Source organism: Malaya genurostris, chromosome 3 (assembly GCF_030247185.1).
Source record: "Malaya genurostris strain Urasoe2022 chromosome 3, Malgen_1.1, whole genome shotgun sequence".
Lineage (NCBI taxonomy): Eukaryota > Metazoa > Arthropoda > Insecta > Diptera > Culicidae > Malaya > Malaya genurostris.
The window spans coordinates 274,821,633-274,839,836 of NC_080572.1; the positions used below are offsets into that span (position 1 = coordinate 274,821,633).

The 18,204-nt window shown below is 37.7% G+C and overlaps 3 protein-coding genes and 1 long non-coding RNA gene across 4 annotated transcripts; 1 reads left to right on the forward strand and 3 right to left on the reverse strand.

The window, feature by feature from the left end:
• Positions 1–3,480: 3,480 nt before the first annotated feature.
• LOC131438408 (uncharacterized) lies at positions 3,481–6,124 on the reverse strand. Its single transcript, XM_058608422.1, has 6 exons — positions 5,984–6,124; positions 5,784–5,848; positions 5,142–5,720; positions 4,838–5,083; positions 4,584–4,773; positions 3,481–4,441 (listed from the first exon to the last, which is right to left on the reverse strand). The coding sequence occupies exons 2-6, from the start codon at positions 5,808–5,810 to the stop codon at positions 4,314–4,316; spliced, it is 1,170 nt and encodes a 389-aa protein (XP_058464405.1). The 5' UTR covers positions 5,811–5,848; positions 5,984–6,124; the 3' UTR covers positions 3,481–4,313.
• Positions 6,125–6,196: 72 nt separating this feature from the next.
• On the forward strand, positions 6,197–7,116 carry LOC131438409 (uncharacterized). Its single transcript, XR_009230933.1, has 3 exons — positions 6,197–6,236; positions 6,292–6,690; positions 6,746–7,116. It is a non-coding gene; the product is annotated as an uncharacterized LOC131438409 (long non-coding RNA).
• Positions 7,117–8,138: 1,022 nt separating this feature from the next.
• Positions 8,139–9,702, reverse strand: LOC131438264 (otefin). Its single transcript, XM_058608142.1, has 2 exons — positions 9,570–9,702; positions 8,139–9,506 (listed from the first exon to the last, which is right to left on the reverse strand). The coding sequence occupies exon 2, from the start codon at positions 9,503–9,505 to the stop codon at positions 8,273–8,275; it is 1,233 nt and encodes a 410-aa protein (XP_058464125.1). The 5' UTR covers position 9,506; positions 9,570–9,702; the 3' UTR covers positions 8,139–8,272.
• Positions 9,703–13,307: 3,605 nt separating this feature from the next.
• Positions 13,308–14,925, reverse strand: LOC131434338 (monocarboxylate transporter 12). Its single transcript, XM_058601005.1, has 5 exons — positions 14,775–14,925; positions 14,593–14,719; positions 14,187–14,533; positions 13,875–14,135; positions 13,308–13,811 (listed from the first exon to the last, which is right to left on the reverse strand). The coding sequence occupies exons 1-5, from the start codon at positions 14,844–14,846 to the stop codon at positions 13,308–13,310; spliced, it is 1,311 nt and encodes a 436-aa protein (XP_058456988.1). The 5' UTR covers positions 14,847–14,925.
• Positions 14,926–18,204: the final 3,279 nt, after the last annotated feature.

The following is an 18,204-nucleotide window of genomic DNA, read 5'->3' on the forward strand; positions in this document are numbered from 1 at the left end:
TATTATACATTGATGACCGGTATAAGCATTACCACTCTCTTTGATTTAATGCAGTTAATGTTGTCAGGCTGGATTATCTGTAAATCCGGGCAAACATCAATGGTGCTTTTCACTCATCGTGGGATAATCACAGGAGCTCGTCCGTTGCAGTTCTTCGGTTCGAAGGTCGCTGTGGTTGATCAAGTTAAATACGTCGGGGTTTTTCTTGATTCCAAACTGAATTGTTCTGGTCAAATTGACTTCAGGATTGAGAAAGCTTGCATGGCTTTCGGCCAATGCAGACGAGCTTTTGGAGGGTCATGGGGACTTAAACCCAGATACATTCATTGGATCTACACAACTGTCGTTGGACCAATTTTAGCATGCAGATGTCTTGTATGGTGGCAGAAGGGAGAGGTTGCGGCAGTTCGGTAGAAGCTGAGTCGTCTCCAAGGGATGGTCCTGGTGGCGATGACGTGAGCATTCGCGACAACTCCTGCTGCTGCTCTAGAGGCGCTGCTGTGCATTGAACCACTACATGTGTTCCTGGAACAAGAAGCATTGTCTTGTGCATACAGTCTTAGGGTTTCAGGGCTTTGGAACAGTGACCCTTTTGGATTATGCTACTGGCCACATTCGCTTGTGGTCTCTGGTGATTGCCAGGGATGAGTATTTACTCGCTCCTAGTGACCTGACTCTCACATGCGGTTTTCCTTTCAGAACATTCAATGTGAGCTGTCCTCTTCGTGAGGAATGGTTGACTGGTTGTTTGGAACGACAGCTTGATGAACACATGGTTTGTAGTACGGACGGTTCTCTGTTGAATGGTCGTGCTGGTGCTGGTGTCTACTGTCGTAAAGTGAGGCTGAAGCGGTCTCGTTCACTTGGTAGATGCTGTACTGTGTTCGAAGCAGAAGTCTACGCGATTCTGTGTTGAATGCAATCAGCGCTTCGGCAGAGGATCTGTGGTAGACGAGTTAATTTTTTTTCCGACAGTCAGGCAGCTTTAAAGCTCTCAGTTCGAATGATTCACGGTCGACTCTAGTGATCGCATGTCGAACTCGAATTGAAGACCTTAGCATCTCAAATGCTGTTTACTTCTTATGGGTACCCGGCCGTTCTGGTATTACTGGGGGTGAATGGGCTGATGAGTTGGCTAGAGTTGGTGCAACGAATGATTTCGTTGGTCCGAAACCAGCTTTACCACTTTCAACTGGTTGGATAAGGCACAGGATTTGTTCTTGGGCAGCATCCGAACATGCCAGCAAAAATATATTCTCTCGTTTCTTACCCAATGTGATAAGGAGCTATAGTCAGAAGGGTTCATCGTTCTTCCTGGAGTGAATGAATCCTTTCTGTATTCACCTTAAATAGGGTTTAACAGATTGTTTGGCATCTCTTATGGGGTACCGAATTTACTTCTGCTCATACATACTGCGAATCGTTCTGCATTCTTCCGGGAGTGCAGAGTGGTATAGCTTTTGTAAAGTCTCTAAATCCTCTCGGGGGTTGGATGTTTTATTAACTGTGCATCGTTCATCAGAAAGAACGCACGTAACAAACCTAAATAGGGTTTACAGTAGACTGTTCGGGACCTCGTAGAGGTTCAGAATTTACTTCTGCTTCCACTAAATGTAATCCCCAGCAGATTGTTCAGCAGTTCCTTAGGGGTGCAGAATTTACTTCTGCTTTTTTGTGTTTTTATGTCGTCAATTTTCCCCATCCTCCTAGTCCAAACCTTACCATTTCCCTTCAATCCTTCCCTCCTATATATCGGAAAAATGATGCTAAAATAAATTGATGGCTAGGCACAATTCTCCAAATATCAAGGGGAACGTGCCATTTGAGCCAATTTGTTCTGATTCCTGATACCCATATCTCATGGTATACCTTATACATAAGCAAAGACATCATATTAACAAGATATCCAGCTCTCACATTTCTCGACCAAATCTTTGGCAACATCCTTTTTTGCGACCATGGCGCCCTCAGGCGAGTCCGCATCGAATCACGTACATAGAAGTAGGGGAGAGAAATGTCAAATTCGTACGCGCCAAAATAGCAGCACTGCGCACCCATGCAATTGACATGACATGTTGAATGAGACGCCGTGCGATGGCGTTGCTGAACTGAAGATTGAGATCGCTCCAAGCTGACAGGGTCTGACATAAGGAACAATTAGTCTTGGAACGGCAGGGTCATTTAAATCAGATAAAGGGTGATTGAATCTTTATTGGAATCGATAGAACGATCAATACAATTTACTGTTTTAAGATGATTTCATGCAAATGTTGGCCGCGGCTCCACTTCAGATGGCCAATGCGAAAGGTCCGATTTTGGCACACTCGCTTCAACATTTTGGCCGGCATTTCACGAATAGTGCCATCGGCCCATAACCCACATAGTGACTTTGTTGGAATGCATTGTAATACTTCTGGCTGGTCTTCACTGCAGACGCGGCAATTTTGCTAGTTGACGTATCCATTTAACCAGAAATGAGCTTCGTCGCTGAACACAATTAATTAATTAGATTCCAATTTTACAAGCTAAATTCATGATTATATTATAGACCAAACTGAACAAGTTTGACAACGACACAAGACACGACTCACGCGTGATCTGTCAAAAACAGTGTTGCCAAAAAGATACCAGCAAAAAATCACCCTGTATAAGACAATAGTGTTTCATATCTGCTTTAAATATGTATCTAAAGCATATATGTGAGAACATAAGTTCAGGCTCATACAAAACTAAAAAGCCTGTGTAAAGCATACAGGTGAAAATTCGTTTGAATTTATCATTGCGTACGATTTTGCACGCATGAATTATCAGTGTATGTAAGCTCGAACGCAAGAGCTCATAAGCGATTGACGGGCTGCTCAAATAGCACATTCATACGCACATGCGATCCATTCCATCAACGAACGGCTCCACGGACGGACATCATCTTCACAAGCTAACTCCTCTGCTTTGAAATTTTTAAAACGTGCTTAATACACCTAGCTGTGAAATGATATCTCTTTTATATCAACCCGCATATGTTTTTTGCATGAATATTCTTTGATGTTTTAGCACAGACTAACAGACAGGACACTCAAATTCAATTCTTTAATCATTTTAACGGTCATTTCGATTATCCCTTTAGTTGGGACAGCCCCGACTTGGAAGGACTCTTAGTATCAGTAGAATCCATAGTACTAGCCATGCAACACTCAACGGAATCGACACATATTATCTATGTGATACGCTATATAATATTTTTCTATACAGTTTATCATTTAAACTTAAAGTTATTTTCAAGTAACTCGTGAATCGTATCATAATAATAGTCAAGTGAAATACCTAATAAATACGACGTGATATTTTAAATGATGTTCATATAAATTTTAACCTAGTATTACGTGAGTTTTATTTGAATTTTCAAACATTTCTTATTTTAGAATAAATGGTTTTCACATAATAAAAACACAGTTTTTTGTTAAACTTTTATTACAAACCAGAACTACGTACTATTTTACATATCCATATTAAAACTATTCTCAACACGGAAGAAAATGGTCTATTAAAAGAATGAAGTGTTATCAGTTATTATTTCTTGCATGTAATTTCAAAGTAAAAGCTGCTGCTGATGATAAAAATGTATGAGTATTAGATAAGGCTTTACTATAGTCTGTTGTACAATGATTTTCTGGAACATCACCTATCTTTAAGTTTGTACTTTGTAACAAATTCGAAACTACTTGGTGTGCTTGGCCTATTACTGGTATATTCGAAAAATTATAGGAACTGCCATCATCATTGACAGCATTTACTCGCAATTCTTGGTGATTCGATATGTGCTTCTTAAAAGGATATAATTTGGAAAAGATTTAAATGTATCGTTGGATTGTGCATCTATATCTGTAAGATGCCGGTGTTCGGTGAAAGTTCTTTGGATTATCTAAATATGAGACGCAGCTGATGAAGCTTTCACTGCAATCGAATAGCATGCACTTTATTAACATTTTTGTTTAAGATTATTCAAGTAGGCAGTTAGTTTATTTATGCTGGTATAGGTTTCTCGTTTTTCTATTTCATACACGTACGAACTCAAAAAATGCCAAACTAGTTTGGAGAGTTTTGAATATGGTAGATCCAATGCTGCTGTTAGTTTTATGAGTACATCTAGAGATCTTGTCGCTGAAGGTAGTTCATATAACACAGTGTCATAACATACGAAGAATCTCCCATCAAGTTGATCGTAGCTAGATCCTAAAAATACGAGCTTCGGTACAATCGGTAGATTACGCTCAGCATAAGACTGCATAAACTGATTGGATTTTTGAACGAATTTGTTATTCTGTCGGCACGAACAAAATTGTATCCTCTTGTGCTACAAGAATAGTTGGTTTGAAATGCAATCCTGCAGATATCGATAGTAATATTGTATTAAGTCCAAGCAAAAGCGTGCAGAGTTTGGTATCTGTAAAACATAGGTTAATATCAATAATCCAGTTTAATTTTCTTTGACCTTAACACTAACAACATAAAGCATATCTGTCATATGTTTACACCACGTAGTATAACGCTAGTGTTATGATATCAATTGTACTGTTATACATTACCTTCAGATGAGGAACTATCAATCGAAACGGAAATCAAACTGTCTGCCGATGGATCCTGAGCATGTTTCGTTACATAGGTAATCAATCCCGCTCTAAAACTTGCCAGCCTTTCCAATCCACTTAGTGTACCGATGTTAGTAAGATGAAAATCAATATCGAATAATTGATATCCCGGTCGCAATTTGTAGTGCTCGAACGATAAAAAAAAGTTGCATTATCTGCTTTTTGTATCGGAGGTATTGTTTACGACATACAAACGCTTTGGGCCACATTTCCAGTACCGTACTCCATGGCTCTGAATTAAATTTTGACCATTCAGTTGCTACTTGCACTTCTGGATCTGTCAACGTATCAATCGGTTTTTTGCACTTAATTTTTTTCCTGTGTTCTTCCTCTTTTGCATCAGATTTCCGCTTTTTTTGCTTCAAATTTCCTATCTTATTTGCAACTTTGCCACCGAAGTTTTTTCGGTCCCCATTTCTAGGAATGTAATAATTTACCTGCAAGATATAAAGTTTAACTATTCGCGTATCATATAGAGAAATAAATTATATTTACAGCCTTTTCGTGTGGAAAAAGAGTGGTTATAACACGAACGTAATTCTCCAAGAGCTCTTTTTTAGTGATCTTACACTGACCTAAATGATAACGAGCGATCACACCAGCTAGTTGAAACTGCTTAGCCTCTGAAAGTTCTCCGTCCTTAGCACATATTGTTATTTCTTTCCCCTCCTTGGTTTGGGTCAGAAGCGCTAATAAAACACTGGGTGATAGCGGAACTGCTGCGTCTCCCGTAGCGAATGAATAATTTGATGTATTACGATTTTCCAAACACAAACGCGATTCGGCTTTCTCGGCAGTAGAAGTACATTGAACTGTTTGCACCGGATTGTTTATGATATCTGCGAAATTGGGACAATTCTCCTGGGTGATTCGGAGGCTCAATTCGGCAGATTGATATTCAACTTCCGTTGACACAACTTGATTTTCCTCGGCGTCCAAGCCGATTGACTCTTGAGTTTCCCCTTGATTGAACAGAGAAGATTGTGGAGGTGAACTTTCACTTTCCTTCGAATTTGCAATAATCAGTTTTTCCTTGCATACACTCAGTCTAACTTCCTCCGCGATAGCTGATTGCTGAAAACAAAAAATAAATTAAACAATAGTTGCAAAGACGGGATTAAAGTAAAAATCATATACATTTCGCTCCCTCCAAGCATCTATCATATCATAAATAGCACCGTATTTCCAATTGGTTCCTCCTGCTGCAAAAAAATTCAAATGTTCTTTTAGTTCATCGAATGAAACCGTGCACAATGTATGTAGATCAAGATCACACTCTATAGAAATACATCAAAATGTTAAGAGCTCATTCGATGCTTGTAAGACGATATACTTACGTGAAAAAACGTGAAATTAACGTGAAAATTAACATTTTTGTTTAAGATTATTCAAGTAGGCAGTTAGTTTATTTATCGTAGCTAGATCCTAAAAACTTCTAGTAAATCACTCGTGAATTCCAAATCACTTAACAAATCGTTAGTAACTCGACTAGTTCCAGTCATCTTGTTTCGTTTTTCTGCATACTGGAAAATCACGTAACACAAACATGATTGTCAAAACACAAAACAAAAATGACTTCGCGAGAATCACGTAAGAAGCACGTTGATATAAGATTAATTTCACTTTATTTTCACGTTATTTTTAGATGCGTCAGATAAAACTAATATGTTTGAAGACCAATGTCAGTCGAATGATTTATCATGTGGAATGAACATTCGTTTTCAGTTGAGTGTATAGAAATACATCAAAATGTTAAGAGCTCATTCGATGCTTGTAAGACGATATACTTACGTGAAAAAACGTGAAATTAACGTGAAAATTAACATTTTTGTTTAAGATTATTCAAGTAGGCAGTTAGTTTATTTATCGTAGCTAGATCCTAAAAACTTCTAGTAAATCACTCGTGAATTCCAAATCACTTAACAAATCGTTAGTAACTCGACTAGTTCCAGTCATCTTGTTTCGTTTTTCTGCATACTGGAAAATCACGTAACACAAACATGATTGTCAAAACTCAAAACAAAAATGACTTCGCGAGAATCACGTAAGAAGCACGTTGATATAAGATTAATTTCACTTTATTTTCACGTTATTTTTAGATGCGTCAGATAAAACTAATATGTTTGAAGACCAATGTCAGTCGAATGATTTATCATGTGGAATGAACATTCGTTTTCAGTTGAGTGAATGATTCTGTACACTAAGAATCGGCAGCGAAGTCTGTTGACACGGAAAGGCCAAACTCCACAAAAGGAATGTAATGCTTTTTTGAGACAGTACTCGCATATATCGCACGTTACCCTATCAAAAACATCCTGTCTGTCATCTAGACTGTGTTTATTTTTTCATTTACCAATAGAGTTGCCATTCATACAGAATTACTTGTAATGTATTGATTTGTATACGTCCATCCGAATTTCAGATTTAATACATATTGCCAAAACTAAATACAGAATTGTGTTTACTTCTCATCCTCCAACGCAATACAAAATCGAGCCCATTTTGTTATTGCTTTTGGTCTGCCGCCACTTAATTTCGGGTGAAAACTACCAACACAATCAAAAATAGTCTAGATGAACAACGTTGAGAAAAATTAATGGTTACCTTCCAACATCACTAAAAAAGTTAAATATATTATCAACGTAATCCAATAATTTGTTTTTTTTTTGCTTCGATTATAGAGGTTTTAACCTCTTCGGTCCAGCAAAACTTTCTGACCCTATGTGCGGGGTTGGGAATCAAACCCAGGCAGGCTGTGTGAAAGGTTGCCCATCACAATATACCCGTCCCCCAATAATTTATTGTGACGATTCATTTTCAAAAATTATGATGAAATCAGGCATCCGTAGTGACAAACGAGGGGGAACTTACTTATGGTACTTTCAGAAACGGTATTTAGTGACCAGCATAACCCAAAATAGTTCGTATGTCCATGAATCAGTATGACGAATAAATTGAAATAGTTTTGAGTCCAACTTTGAAGATTTTTTGGTATCATCATCTTTTATGACGATTTAAATTTTTAAAAAACTCATCACCATGTAATTTCAAAATTTTAAGTCAGAATCGGTATCTTCCGGGTTCGAAAACCGAATACCGGTGAAACTGATAAATTTATTTGGTCATTGACTATCGAAATCTGTGAGCCCGACAAACCCGCTAAATTTATGTGAAATTTCACATTTCAGTAATCACCCTGTATCTCCTAAACCAGAAGTCGGATCTGATTAAAAAAACAAGCAGTTTTCATGGGATCTTAAGATCTTCTACTAACTGCTAGCAAAATAAGCGACATTATTTTAATTTCATTACATATAATATCGGTAATTTCTATTAATTACCGAAAGTTTTCGTCAAAAAAATTACCGAACAACGGAATCGATAATGGATTTCTCAAGTGTAAGTACGTATCCCTTCAAATGTTCATTGATGAGATGGTTTGCTCCGTTTACTTTATCAACTAAATAAATGTGAAAATGTTTTGTGCTCAGGATTAAAAAGATTTTTATTAACCATACATTCGAGTTACAGTAATATAAAAGCAATATCAACACAACAGCCCGAAATGCCAGATTTTTTTGGCTTGTTATTACTTTCGAGCTGGTAATCACTGGCTAACTTGTTCCTTACAAGAAGAAAAACACAAACAGAAATATTACTAACAATGAGACGATCAACAGATAGAACATCTTTTTGATCGGATATTTCTGGTCCAGAGAAAGAATGACCTGACGTAGTGATGCTCTAATTTCGCCTTTGCCACCTGTTCGTTTCATTTCGCCCAAACGGTCAATACCGGAAACAGTTGAAAGCCGAGAGTACGCGTAGTCGCGGTCTGTTCGTGGCGAAGATGCGTAACTGGAAGCGATCGTGCGCCGTATTGGATGATCTCGAACAGCATTTAGCTGAGCATTTTCTGCTTTCAGCCGAGAAAGACGTTTTGTGAACTCGCTCAAGTACGGTGAGTCGGTCGGTTGCAGTTTAACTTCTTCACGTGGCATCGGTTGAAAAGGTTTATAATTGAACGAAGTAGTAGTAGTAGATGGTCGTCCAAAAGAAGAAGAAAACTCCGACTGGCGGTTTTGAGAGGATCCGGATGTTCCGCCGATAGTGGCTCTGTTGTTAGTACTCGTAGATATGGCATTGCTATTATACCGTGATTCACGTGTAGGAGTAACCGGAGGACGTATGGGACGTTCTGGTTCAGGTAACTGCACCTCTACGTCATCTGTTGATTCGGTTAGATCAATTTCCATGTTTTCTGTGATGGTGGGCTTCGGTGGGATATCCATCTGATGAATGTACGAGGTGGTAACCATTTCCGCTCTGGTGAGCGAAGGACTTTTCGAACTTCGGTCACGTCTGTCCAGTTGGGTAAGTGGAATATCCTCATCATCATCGGAGTTTTCTACAATCATCGGTTCTTTCGGAATAGCAACTATTGGAGTAAGTTCTTCTTTGTTTTGGACTGGCGTTACCCTTCCGGATCTGCGCTTTTGAGATGGGTCTAATTTTTCCGGTTTTGCAGCTGCAGCCACTTTTGGTGGGGGAAGCTGCGGCATCACTGGAAGTGTCTTGGACAGTTTTGCCGCTGACCCTCCAATCGTAGCCCGTCTGCTGGATTCTTTCTTTTGAGGTTTTTTATTAGTTTCTTCCGTCATTTCACTGTCTTCGTCGGAAGAATATTTAACGATGTGAACTGTTTCACGCCGAACCTTACTGTTTGCTGTTTCCATATGATTTTTAAGTTTTTTGATCAAAACTTTACGTGTAGTTTGCGTGACCGGCATATTTGCCAACCCATATTCCAGTAGCTTCAGCCGAAGCTGATCGTTCGTAAGCTCATCCAAACTATCCATTCTGGAAAACATTTACCATAATTAACACCATTTATTCGTGATCTCGTTAATATAAATAACTTACATTATAAAACGCTTCGAGTTAAAACCAGAAATACATGGAACGTAGGAACAAAAACGGCTCTGAATACGAAAAAAAAGCTGTTGCACTTTATTGCTCACTGCTTGAAATGACGTTACGCGGTACAGGTTTGTTATTTTTTTTGAAAAGTCTTGTTTTACCATGAAGAAACAATTCGAGCAGTCAGGGTTGTGCTAATGGACGGATTGAATACTAGAACAATTGGTGTACTAGACGGTAGTATAAATCAAATAAACATAGACATAGGTCCCATTGTATGAAGACACTAACAGCACAGACTAACAGACAGGACACTCAAATTAGATTCTTCAATCATTTTAACGGTCATTTCGAATATTCCTTTATTTGGGACAGTACTCACATGTGTCATGATGGCGCCACGTTACCCTATCAAAAACATCCTGTCTGTCATCTAGACTGTGTTTATTTTTTTCATTTACCAACAGAGTTGCCATTCATACAGAATTACCTGTAATGTATTGATTTGTATACGTCCATGCGAATTTCATGCAGGATACAAATTTAATACATATTGCCAAAACTATATACATAATTGTGCCTACTTCTCATCATCCAACGCAATACAAAATCGAACCCGTTTTGTTACAACATTTACTTGCTTCTGGTCTGCCGCCACTTAATTTCGGGTGAAAACTACCAACACAATAAAAAATAGTCTAGATGAACAACGTTGAGTCAAATAAATGGTTACCTTCCAACATCGCGAAAAAGTTAAATATATTAACAACGTAATCCAATAATTTATTGTGGCGATTCATTTTCAAATATTTTGATGAAATCAGGCATCCCTGCAAGCAGCTGATCGGTGTTGACAAAAGAGGGGAAACCGACTAGTAAAAAAACTTGTACATAACACAAGGGGTGTACAGATAGTAAATAGTTCGCGCAGTACAATATAGGTGGAGCTAGCGCATCACAAAAAATTATTTTTATAAGAATTTACTCATACTGTCATGTCTGTTAGTCTGTGCTAACAGCGCTTCTAGTGAGAAATGAGTGTACTTTTTTCTATCAGCTACTGTCATAAATCAAATAAACATAGATTTCCCAGTGTAATAGTAATGTTGGTGAGCAACCCGTGACACCAAACGCCCCGTCTGGTGGAGATAGTTTATTTGATTTATGTTACTGTGGTTGTGTTAAATGCGCAGGCAACTTTGTACATGCATTTTAGGAACATTTACGTACCCATTTTACACCAGAGGACGCTTTTAGTGTCACGGGTTGCTCAACTACATTACTATTACACAGGGGACTCTAGGTTTATTTTATTTATGATGGTGGCCAAATTGCCATCTAATGCCATAAGCCATACCGAGAAGTTATCGGTTCAAATTCGGTATTTCGATAGTTGTTTCTTTCAAATAGTTGAATTTGATTAATGCACGGAAGCATTTCGCTGATGATTTTCAGTTTTGTTCAATATTGTTCATTTTTATAGATATTTTCTATCGAATTTACAGATAGGAAGTGACTGAATTTCTTTAGTCCCACGACAAAAACTCTTTGTTCACTTTTTCTTTCACGATTTACCGGATTGATTTTATGTCTGACGCCTTACTGTTCGCAAAACTTTCAAGTTAAAACTACAAGTTTTTTATTTATATTAGAAACTTTCAAGAAATTACAGTAATAGCTCTGTAATAATCAAAAGAGAAAGTAAACGAAGTTCTATTCTAAGTTGTATTACAAAAACCATAAGTAAAAACCTTTCAAAAAACTTACTTAAATTGAGAACTAATTTTTTAGGTATTCGACTGTACAATTTAGAAAAATGTACTGAGTTTCTCAGAAGTTCTGAAATATGAAATGAAGTCACATTTATTTTTTTTTATTCAGGTGATTTATTTATTCATTCTTAAGATTCATTAGCCGCTCTTAACTCACATTAACTTTTATCAATATCCAACGAAGTATCTATGTGTAAAATGACTGATACATATATGCAATAGTAGAAATGAAATATTACGTAAAATCATCATTGAGACGAGATTCGAACTCTATTGTCAAATCAATTAATCATTGATAGTTTTGATTGTGATGGATATAATTAATAAACCGCAATATTGTAAAAAAGTGGTTCGAAACACAAGGATATCTTTAAAAATCGATACCACGTTATCTTTCTTTTAGCTATTTGCTAGCTGCGCGTGCCACGTTAAATTCACTTTTTTATTGCGTGTATCGCATTGACTTTAAACAGACCCTGTCAGCTTGGAGCGATCTCAATCTTTAGTTCAGCAACGCCATCCAGCGGCATCACATTCAGCATATCATGGCAATTGTATGGGTGCGCAGTGCTGCTGTTTTAGCGGGCACGAATTTGACATTTCTCTCCCCTACTTCTATGTACGAGATTCGATGCGGACTCGCCATGCTCGCAAAAAAGCATGTTGCCAATGATTTGTTCGGGAAATGTGAGAGCTGGATATCTTGTTAATATGATGTCTTTGCTTTAAATTAACTGCACATTTACTTTTTTCGTTATGAAAATTAATGTGAAATCCAAAGGTTATTGTAGTTTTTGCAAATTGGCTTTCAATTAAATGTTCAATTTAAAAATTCAGTTCCACAGTTTGCTTTCATACATCGTCCAAAACAGTCAATTTGTCTTCAGCCGCTACCGACAATTATATTAAAAAAACAAAGCCGTAGTTCGGACATATTCTAGCGATAGGAAAGAAAGTGTTAAAGTATTTTCCTTCGGCTTCAGGTCAATTTGATATATTATTTGTATGGCTGAAAGTTCTAGATACTCCAAATATAATTGCCTTTTTCTGTTTATGCACAGCAAAATAAAGAAAACTGATCATTTTTTAGAATTTCATAGAGTATAATTCTCCTAAATCGCTGGTCACCTACGACAATCAGCTGGTTACTTGTCAATATTTTCAGAAAGCTGTTAACTACGATAAACCTTGCGAGAAACTGCAAAAGAAATAATCTAGGTTCAACAGAAACTATTCTACATCGGCTACAGCTTGAAGACAAAAAATGATAAAAACATAAGCTCATATTTTTGCAAATAAAATATGAAAACACCATGATGATTTTTCCAATAATATCAGCGTCGCAAGTCCAATAGTCGGAGGCTTTATTTTAGTTTGAAGAAATTTGCAATCGATCATGTGAACTTCACGAAAATGAACCTAAATAGAACATTAAAAGGACATAAATTATATTAATTTTAGAAACGATAATTATAAGCTAAGCAACTAATTGTTGAAAAAATTTCAATTTGGTTATTTCGTTCCTTTGTCATTTTCAATCTGTTTCTTATTGGATACGTAAGTATCGTTTATAAATGAATGTTTGAATAATTAGAAATGTTTCATAACTGTAACAGAATGATTATTTTTGTTATATTTGTTATGCAATCAGAAAAAATATTGAAAAATTTTATAAATTCCTAGTAATTGAAACGATTTTGTTCAGTTAATATAGTGATAATATTTGTTCTGGTTTGATTCAACCAATGTGTTTTTAAAACAACCAACATTTGTTTTGAACAACCATATTCTAGTAACAAGTATATATTTGGTTGGAATCAGCGATATCTCTGTTTGAAACAACTATTTTTTGGTTTGATGGGCAATTAATCGGTTTGTTGTTTTAAACAACCAGGAGTTACCCAGTAATTTGACTAGTATTTGTAATTAATCCAAAGCTAATAATAAAAAAATCGAATAAACTTATAAGTCATACTTTTATTACACTAACTTCTTCACGCTTAAAATACATTTCACACAGCCACAAAATACAAGTGGAAATAAGCAACAGATTTTGTGCATGCAATATCAGTGAATAACTACCACTAAAATCTACGAACCACCCCAGTAGCTGGCCTAAACTTAATACTAGAACACCTTTGGCAATCATGTTGAACCCTAATGCATTTGGGAGCATACTTTCCAGTCCCATTTCGCTACAGTATTCCGATATCGTTAGGTTTTGATTGACGATTGTAATCGACCGAAAGATGCCGTACAGTGCCGAAGTCACCATTAGGGCTATGATGCTCCGCATCTCTGCCATTACCGATCGTGCGATGACTAAACATAAACCAGCCATCAGGAAAGTGTTGCGATGTGTGAATTTCATTTTATCCACAATTCCCGGTACAGTAATCCTTGTCAGTAAGTCGGTAGTCGATAGAATTGCCATGCAGTTAGCTGCCTGTAGCATATCCAGATTTGCTGATTTCTAGAGCAAAGAAGATTGGCGTTAAACAGAAAATATCATCGAAAGGCAAAGCAGATCACTAACTTGCAAGAAATACGGAAAAAACAACGAAAAACTACTAGTAGCGGTATAAGCGAGTCCCAGTCCAATTATCAAATTGAGAAAGGACACCTTTTTCAAAATTGCTACATCCATAAGAGCAGCTAGTTTAGACCAACCACTGCCGGATTGTTTGGGACGTTCAGAAGTTCCATTCCTTAACAGTGGACTTTTCTCTCCCTGAAAATTCTTATCAATGCTTTTCATGTGCCAAGAAATCGGCTGCAAAAGAGTGGCACCAACAACCTGAAAAGAAGAACTTTAGTTCTAAATTCGCACAGGCTTTACAAGTCGTACTCCATTGAAAGCCAATCCACCAATGATCAGGGTAGCTCCTCGAAAATCAAAATTGTCTAGTAAGTACTGTACTAGCAATGGCATTAATATTTGACCCAGTCCAGTACCAGCCAAGGCTAGTCCAACTGCTTTGCCTTTATTGTTTCGGAAATATGAATTGATCGCCACGAATGTTGCCGACTGGATCAAACCAAGTCCGAATCCAAACGCGATACCGTACGCGAGTATAATCTGCCATATCTGTGTTGCAAAAGCACAAGCGGTTAGGGCTCCTCCTGTTAGTAAGCTTCCTATAATGGTGGCTTTCCTTGTTTCAAATTTTTTGATAATTGGTCCACTGAATAAACCTGTCGAACGAGTACATTTGTTTTTATTTGTTTTTTTCGCAAGTATATAATCACCATACCGGAAAAGTTGAGAGATATGTTACAAACATTCATAACTAAAGCAGCGCCAAAGGCATTCTCTCCCAAAAAACTTAGATAATCACCAAACATCAAACCGAAAACTGATATAAGAGATTGATTAAATATCTGCAAAATAGACAATGGCTAAGCTTTCGCCAAGATTTCTATTGTTTTTGAGTACGTTAATGAGTGCACATCCAGCAACGATAATCCACCCGAAGCCACCATCTGGAGGAACTTTGTTTGAAGACATAACTAAAACTAACTCTACAGTCTCTTCCAAGCGATCCAGACATCAGATACTGAAACCGTACCGATTTACTCAGCATCCACCAGTCTTTTGATCACAAATGAATCACTACTGAAAGTTGAGCTTACTTCGTCTTGTAGATAATTTCAAATTCCTGATAGACAAATACTAGATAAGCTAGATAAATGAGATAGCATCCGGCGTGCATTCTTGTCCATTTCATGGTTTAATGCATGCATGCTATCGCGCGATGCGGTCAGTGAAAATCATACCTATGCGTCGTGGCGTGGGCAAACCGTTGAGCACGCGTCAACTACGTCCTAAGGATTTACTAATAAGATGTTATCTTCTCATATGTACGTGCAGATCGTTGAACTTTAAAATTATTCGTTGAGTCACAAAACAAAACGATTATCATTATCAAAACAAAAAAGGCGGGTGGGTAATGTCAGAGACATAACTGGATGTCGTGAATACGAAAACAACTGACATGTTCCTTAACACTTCCGAATATCAATTAGTTGATCAATTGTATGAATTATGCAAGCATTCCCCTTTGCACATTTTCCGCAAAAACAAAGAAGGCTTCACTTTTTATTGAGAGGCTTGTTTCTACCTGATTTCGTTTGTAGCTTTTTCACTAATGGGCGGTCCTAACGGCTATAAAAATATCCGCATTCAGAATTTTAATGTTGATTATTTCATTTCGGATTTGCATAATTTATTGAAAGAAACTATCAATATGCTGAAGGGACTCGTTTCTAGCATTCAGAAAGGTCAAATTGCGTAATTCTCTACGACATTAAACTCTGGAACATTTTTCGCAAAAACAAAGAAGGCTTCACTTGATCTCGTTTACTGTGAGTTTCACACAGCGAAATGTGCACAAATCTAACCAAACTGTTCTAGATTTGCAATAAACTGAGGATATTTCCCTACGATTTGCGAACAACAAATCCTAATAGTTCTTTAGAAAACTTTTAGAGCCATTAGAACGGCTGATTTTGTGCAATGCTCTCCACCGTTGTTTTTTCACCAATGCTAATGACTGGCAGCTGTGACGTAATCGCTCTTGTCGAAAGCGAAACTAGCTGTGCAGACGACACAAAACACATCTGCTCGCAGTGGCGATAGAATCCAAACTGATTGGATTTTTGTTAAGAGATTTCCTTTTATGTGATTTCGTTTGTAGCTTTTTCACTAATGGGCGGTCCTAACGGCTATAAAAATAGCCGCATATAGAATTTTAATGTCGATTATTTCATTTCGGATTTGAATAATTTATTGAAAGAAACTATGAATATGTTGTAGGGATTCGTTTCTAGCATTCACAAGGACCAAATTGAGGAACTCACTGCGATATTCACCACTTCTCGGAACATTTTTCCCGGACGATTTGTTGTACAGCAGCAGATATTTCGTTCTCTTCCTTAGAACGCGTTCTGATTGGCTGGTGTTGACATGGATCAAATGAGACAAGTTTTTCAATAGTGTACTATTGAAATACTTCAATGCTTTTGCTATACACGTTTAAATTGAAAAATTTCGATTCTATTGGTAGTTAGATTATATAAATCCTTTCACAGATCACTGAGCTATGAGCTTTAAAAATACGAGAAAGGCAAACGCGCCATATGAATTATCCTCTTCGATACTCGTTTATACCAAACATTTCAGAAAAGTTAAATTTTGAATTATTTGAGACTATGTCACAAAACTGAAAATTTTATCATAAAATTGTGATCATATTTCCGATGGCATGTCGCAAGAATTATGTTGATTCATTAGATACAACAATAGATATTCACGATCAAAAACTTATCACTCTCTCAGAGGGTAAATTTTGAAAAGGCACCCCATAGTAAAGTAAGTCGTATTCACGACAAAAGAACCGATTTGAAGAATTCTGAAATTAATAACTGGATCTGAGTTCAAGAATTAAATTTAGAACATAGAACAGACTCAGAACTCAGTTGGATTTTAGTTCTAGAACTACAATCATTTTCCAGAATCCAGTTCAGCCCGCAGACTCTGAATTCTAAACTCATATTCCGGAACTAAGCTCTGAAATTTGAAGACGATTTTTCGCCATGAATAAAAAATGGGTTGTATAGAGGTTCAGTAAAGTAAATTCCGCATAATTCTTTAGGAGTATTATTATGGTTTAAAGAACAACCGAATAGAAGTCTGGAATAGAGAACTGGACCCTGAGTTCAAGACCTAAATTTAGATCCAATAACAGACTCAGAATCCAGTTTCAGTCGCTGCTGGTTCTCGCCTTGGTGGCCAGCAAGCGAATGAGAGATGCGACCTGAGCGTTTGAGGTTTTTATTAACCACGCAGAAGGTGCATTCTCTCTCGCTGCTGGTTAACTCCCGCTGCTGCTGCTGGCTGGTCCACGCGCTTCGATGGCCAGCAAGCGAATGAGAGATGCGACCTGAGCGTTTGAGGTTTTTATTAACCACGCAGAAGGTGCATTCTCTGTCGCTGCTGGTTGATGATTCCACTCCCACGACGTCTGCTTCCATCGAACGCACGAAAAGAAATGATCGATTTTCGACCACGGTTCCCCTTTTATACGCATTCAGTTGAAGATATGTGCCTGACTATCTCAAAATCGTCGTCCTTGCGCGAAAAACCCAAGCGAAAGTAAAAAGTTTTCCGCGTTGTTTTCAAATTTTAAGAAAACTTAATTTTTGAGTTGTTTGTGGTTATCGCACACTGTTCAAAATATTATCCTGAATTCCTGATCATATTTTTGATGAAATGGTGAAAGAATTATGTTGCTACCATTAATACAAGTCGAGATATTCGCGATTAAGTTCTGCCCATTCTTCCATATGGCTAATTTTGAAAAGGCGCCCCATAGTAAAGTAAGTCGTGATTGAGTCAGATGATTCTTTGTCGATAGTTGAACGTGTTCAGACGTGTTTCCGTTCTCTCGCGTTTGTTCGTTCGTTGTTGAGTTTTTATGGCGAAACGTAGACGCCGCTCGGGAGGCTCAAAAGCTAGTCCCAAGGCGAATCCTAAGCGTAACAAAAATAACACACCCAGTCCGCGTGTGGTTATTCAAAACCAGAACCAGAATCAATCCACAATTGGTGATATGATGTCAGTGCACTCCGCTCGTTCGGAAATAAGAAGCAATCGTACCGCAACCAACGTAAGCGATGTCAACGGATTCGGTGGCCCTCTCGATGAACTGCCCGAAGAAGAAGAAGAAGCTAAAGTGAAACTTCCACCGCTGATGGTGAAATCAGTCCCGCTCGCAACGTTACAGCGTGAACTGATTCGAAATGGAATTCAAGCCGAATTCAAGCTGTGTGGTATCGGCATCAAGGTGATGTTGCATACCAAATCC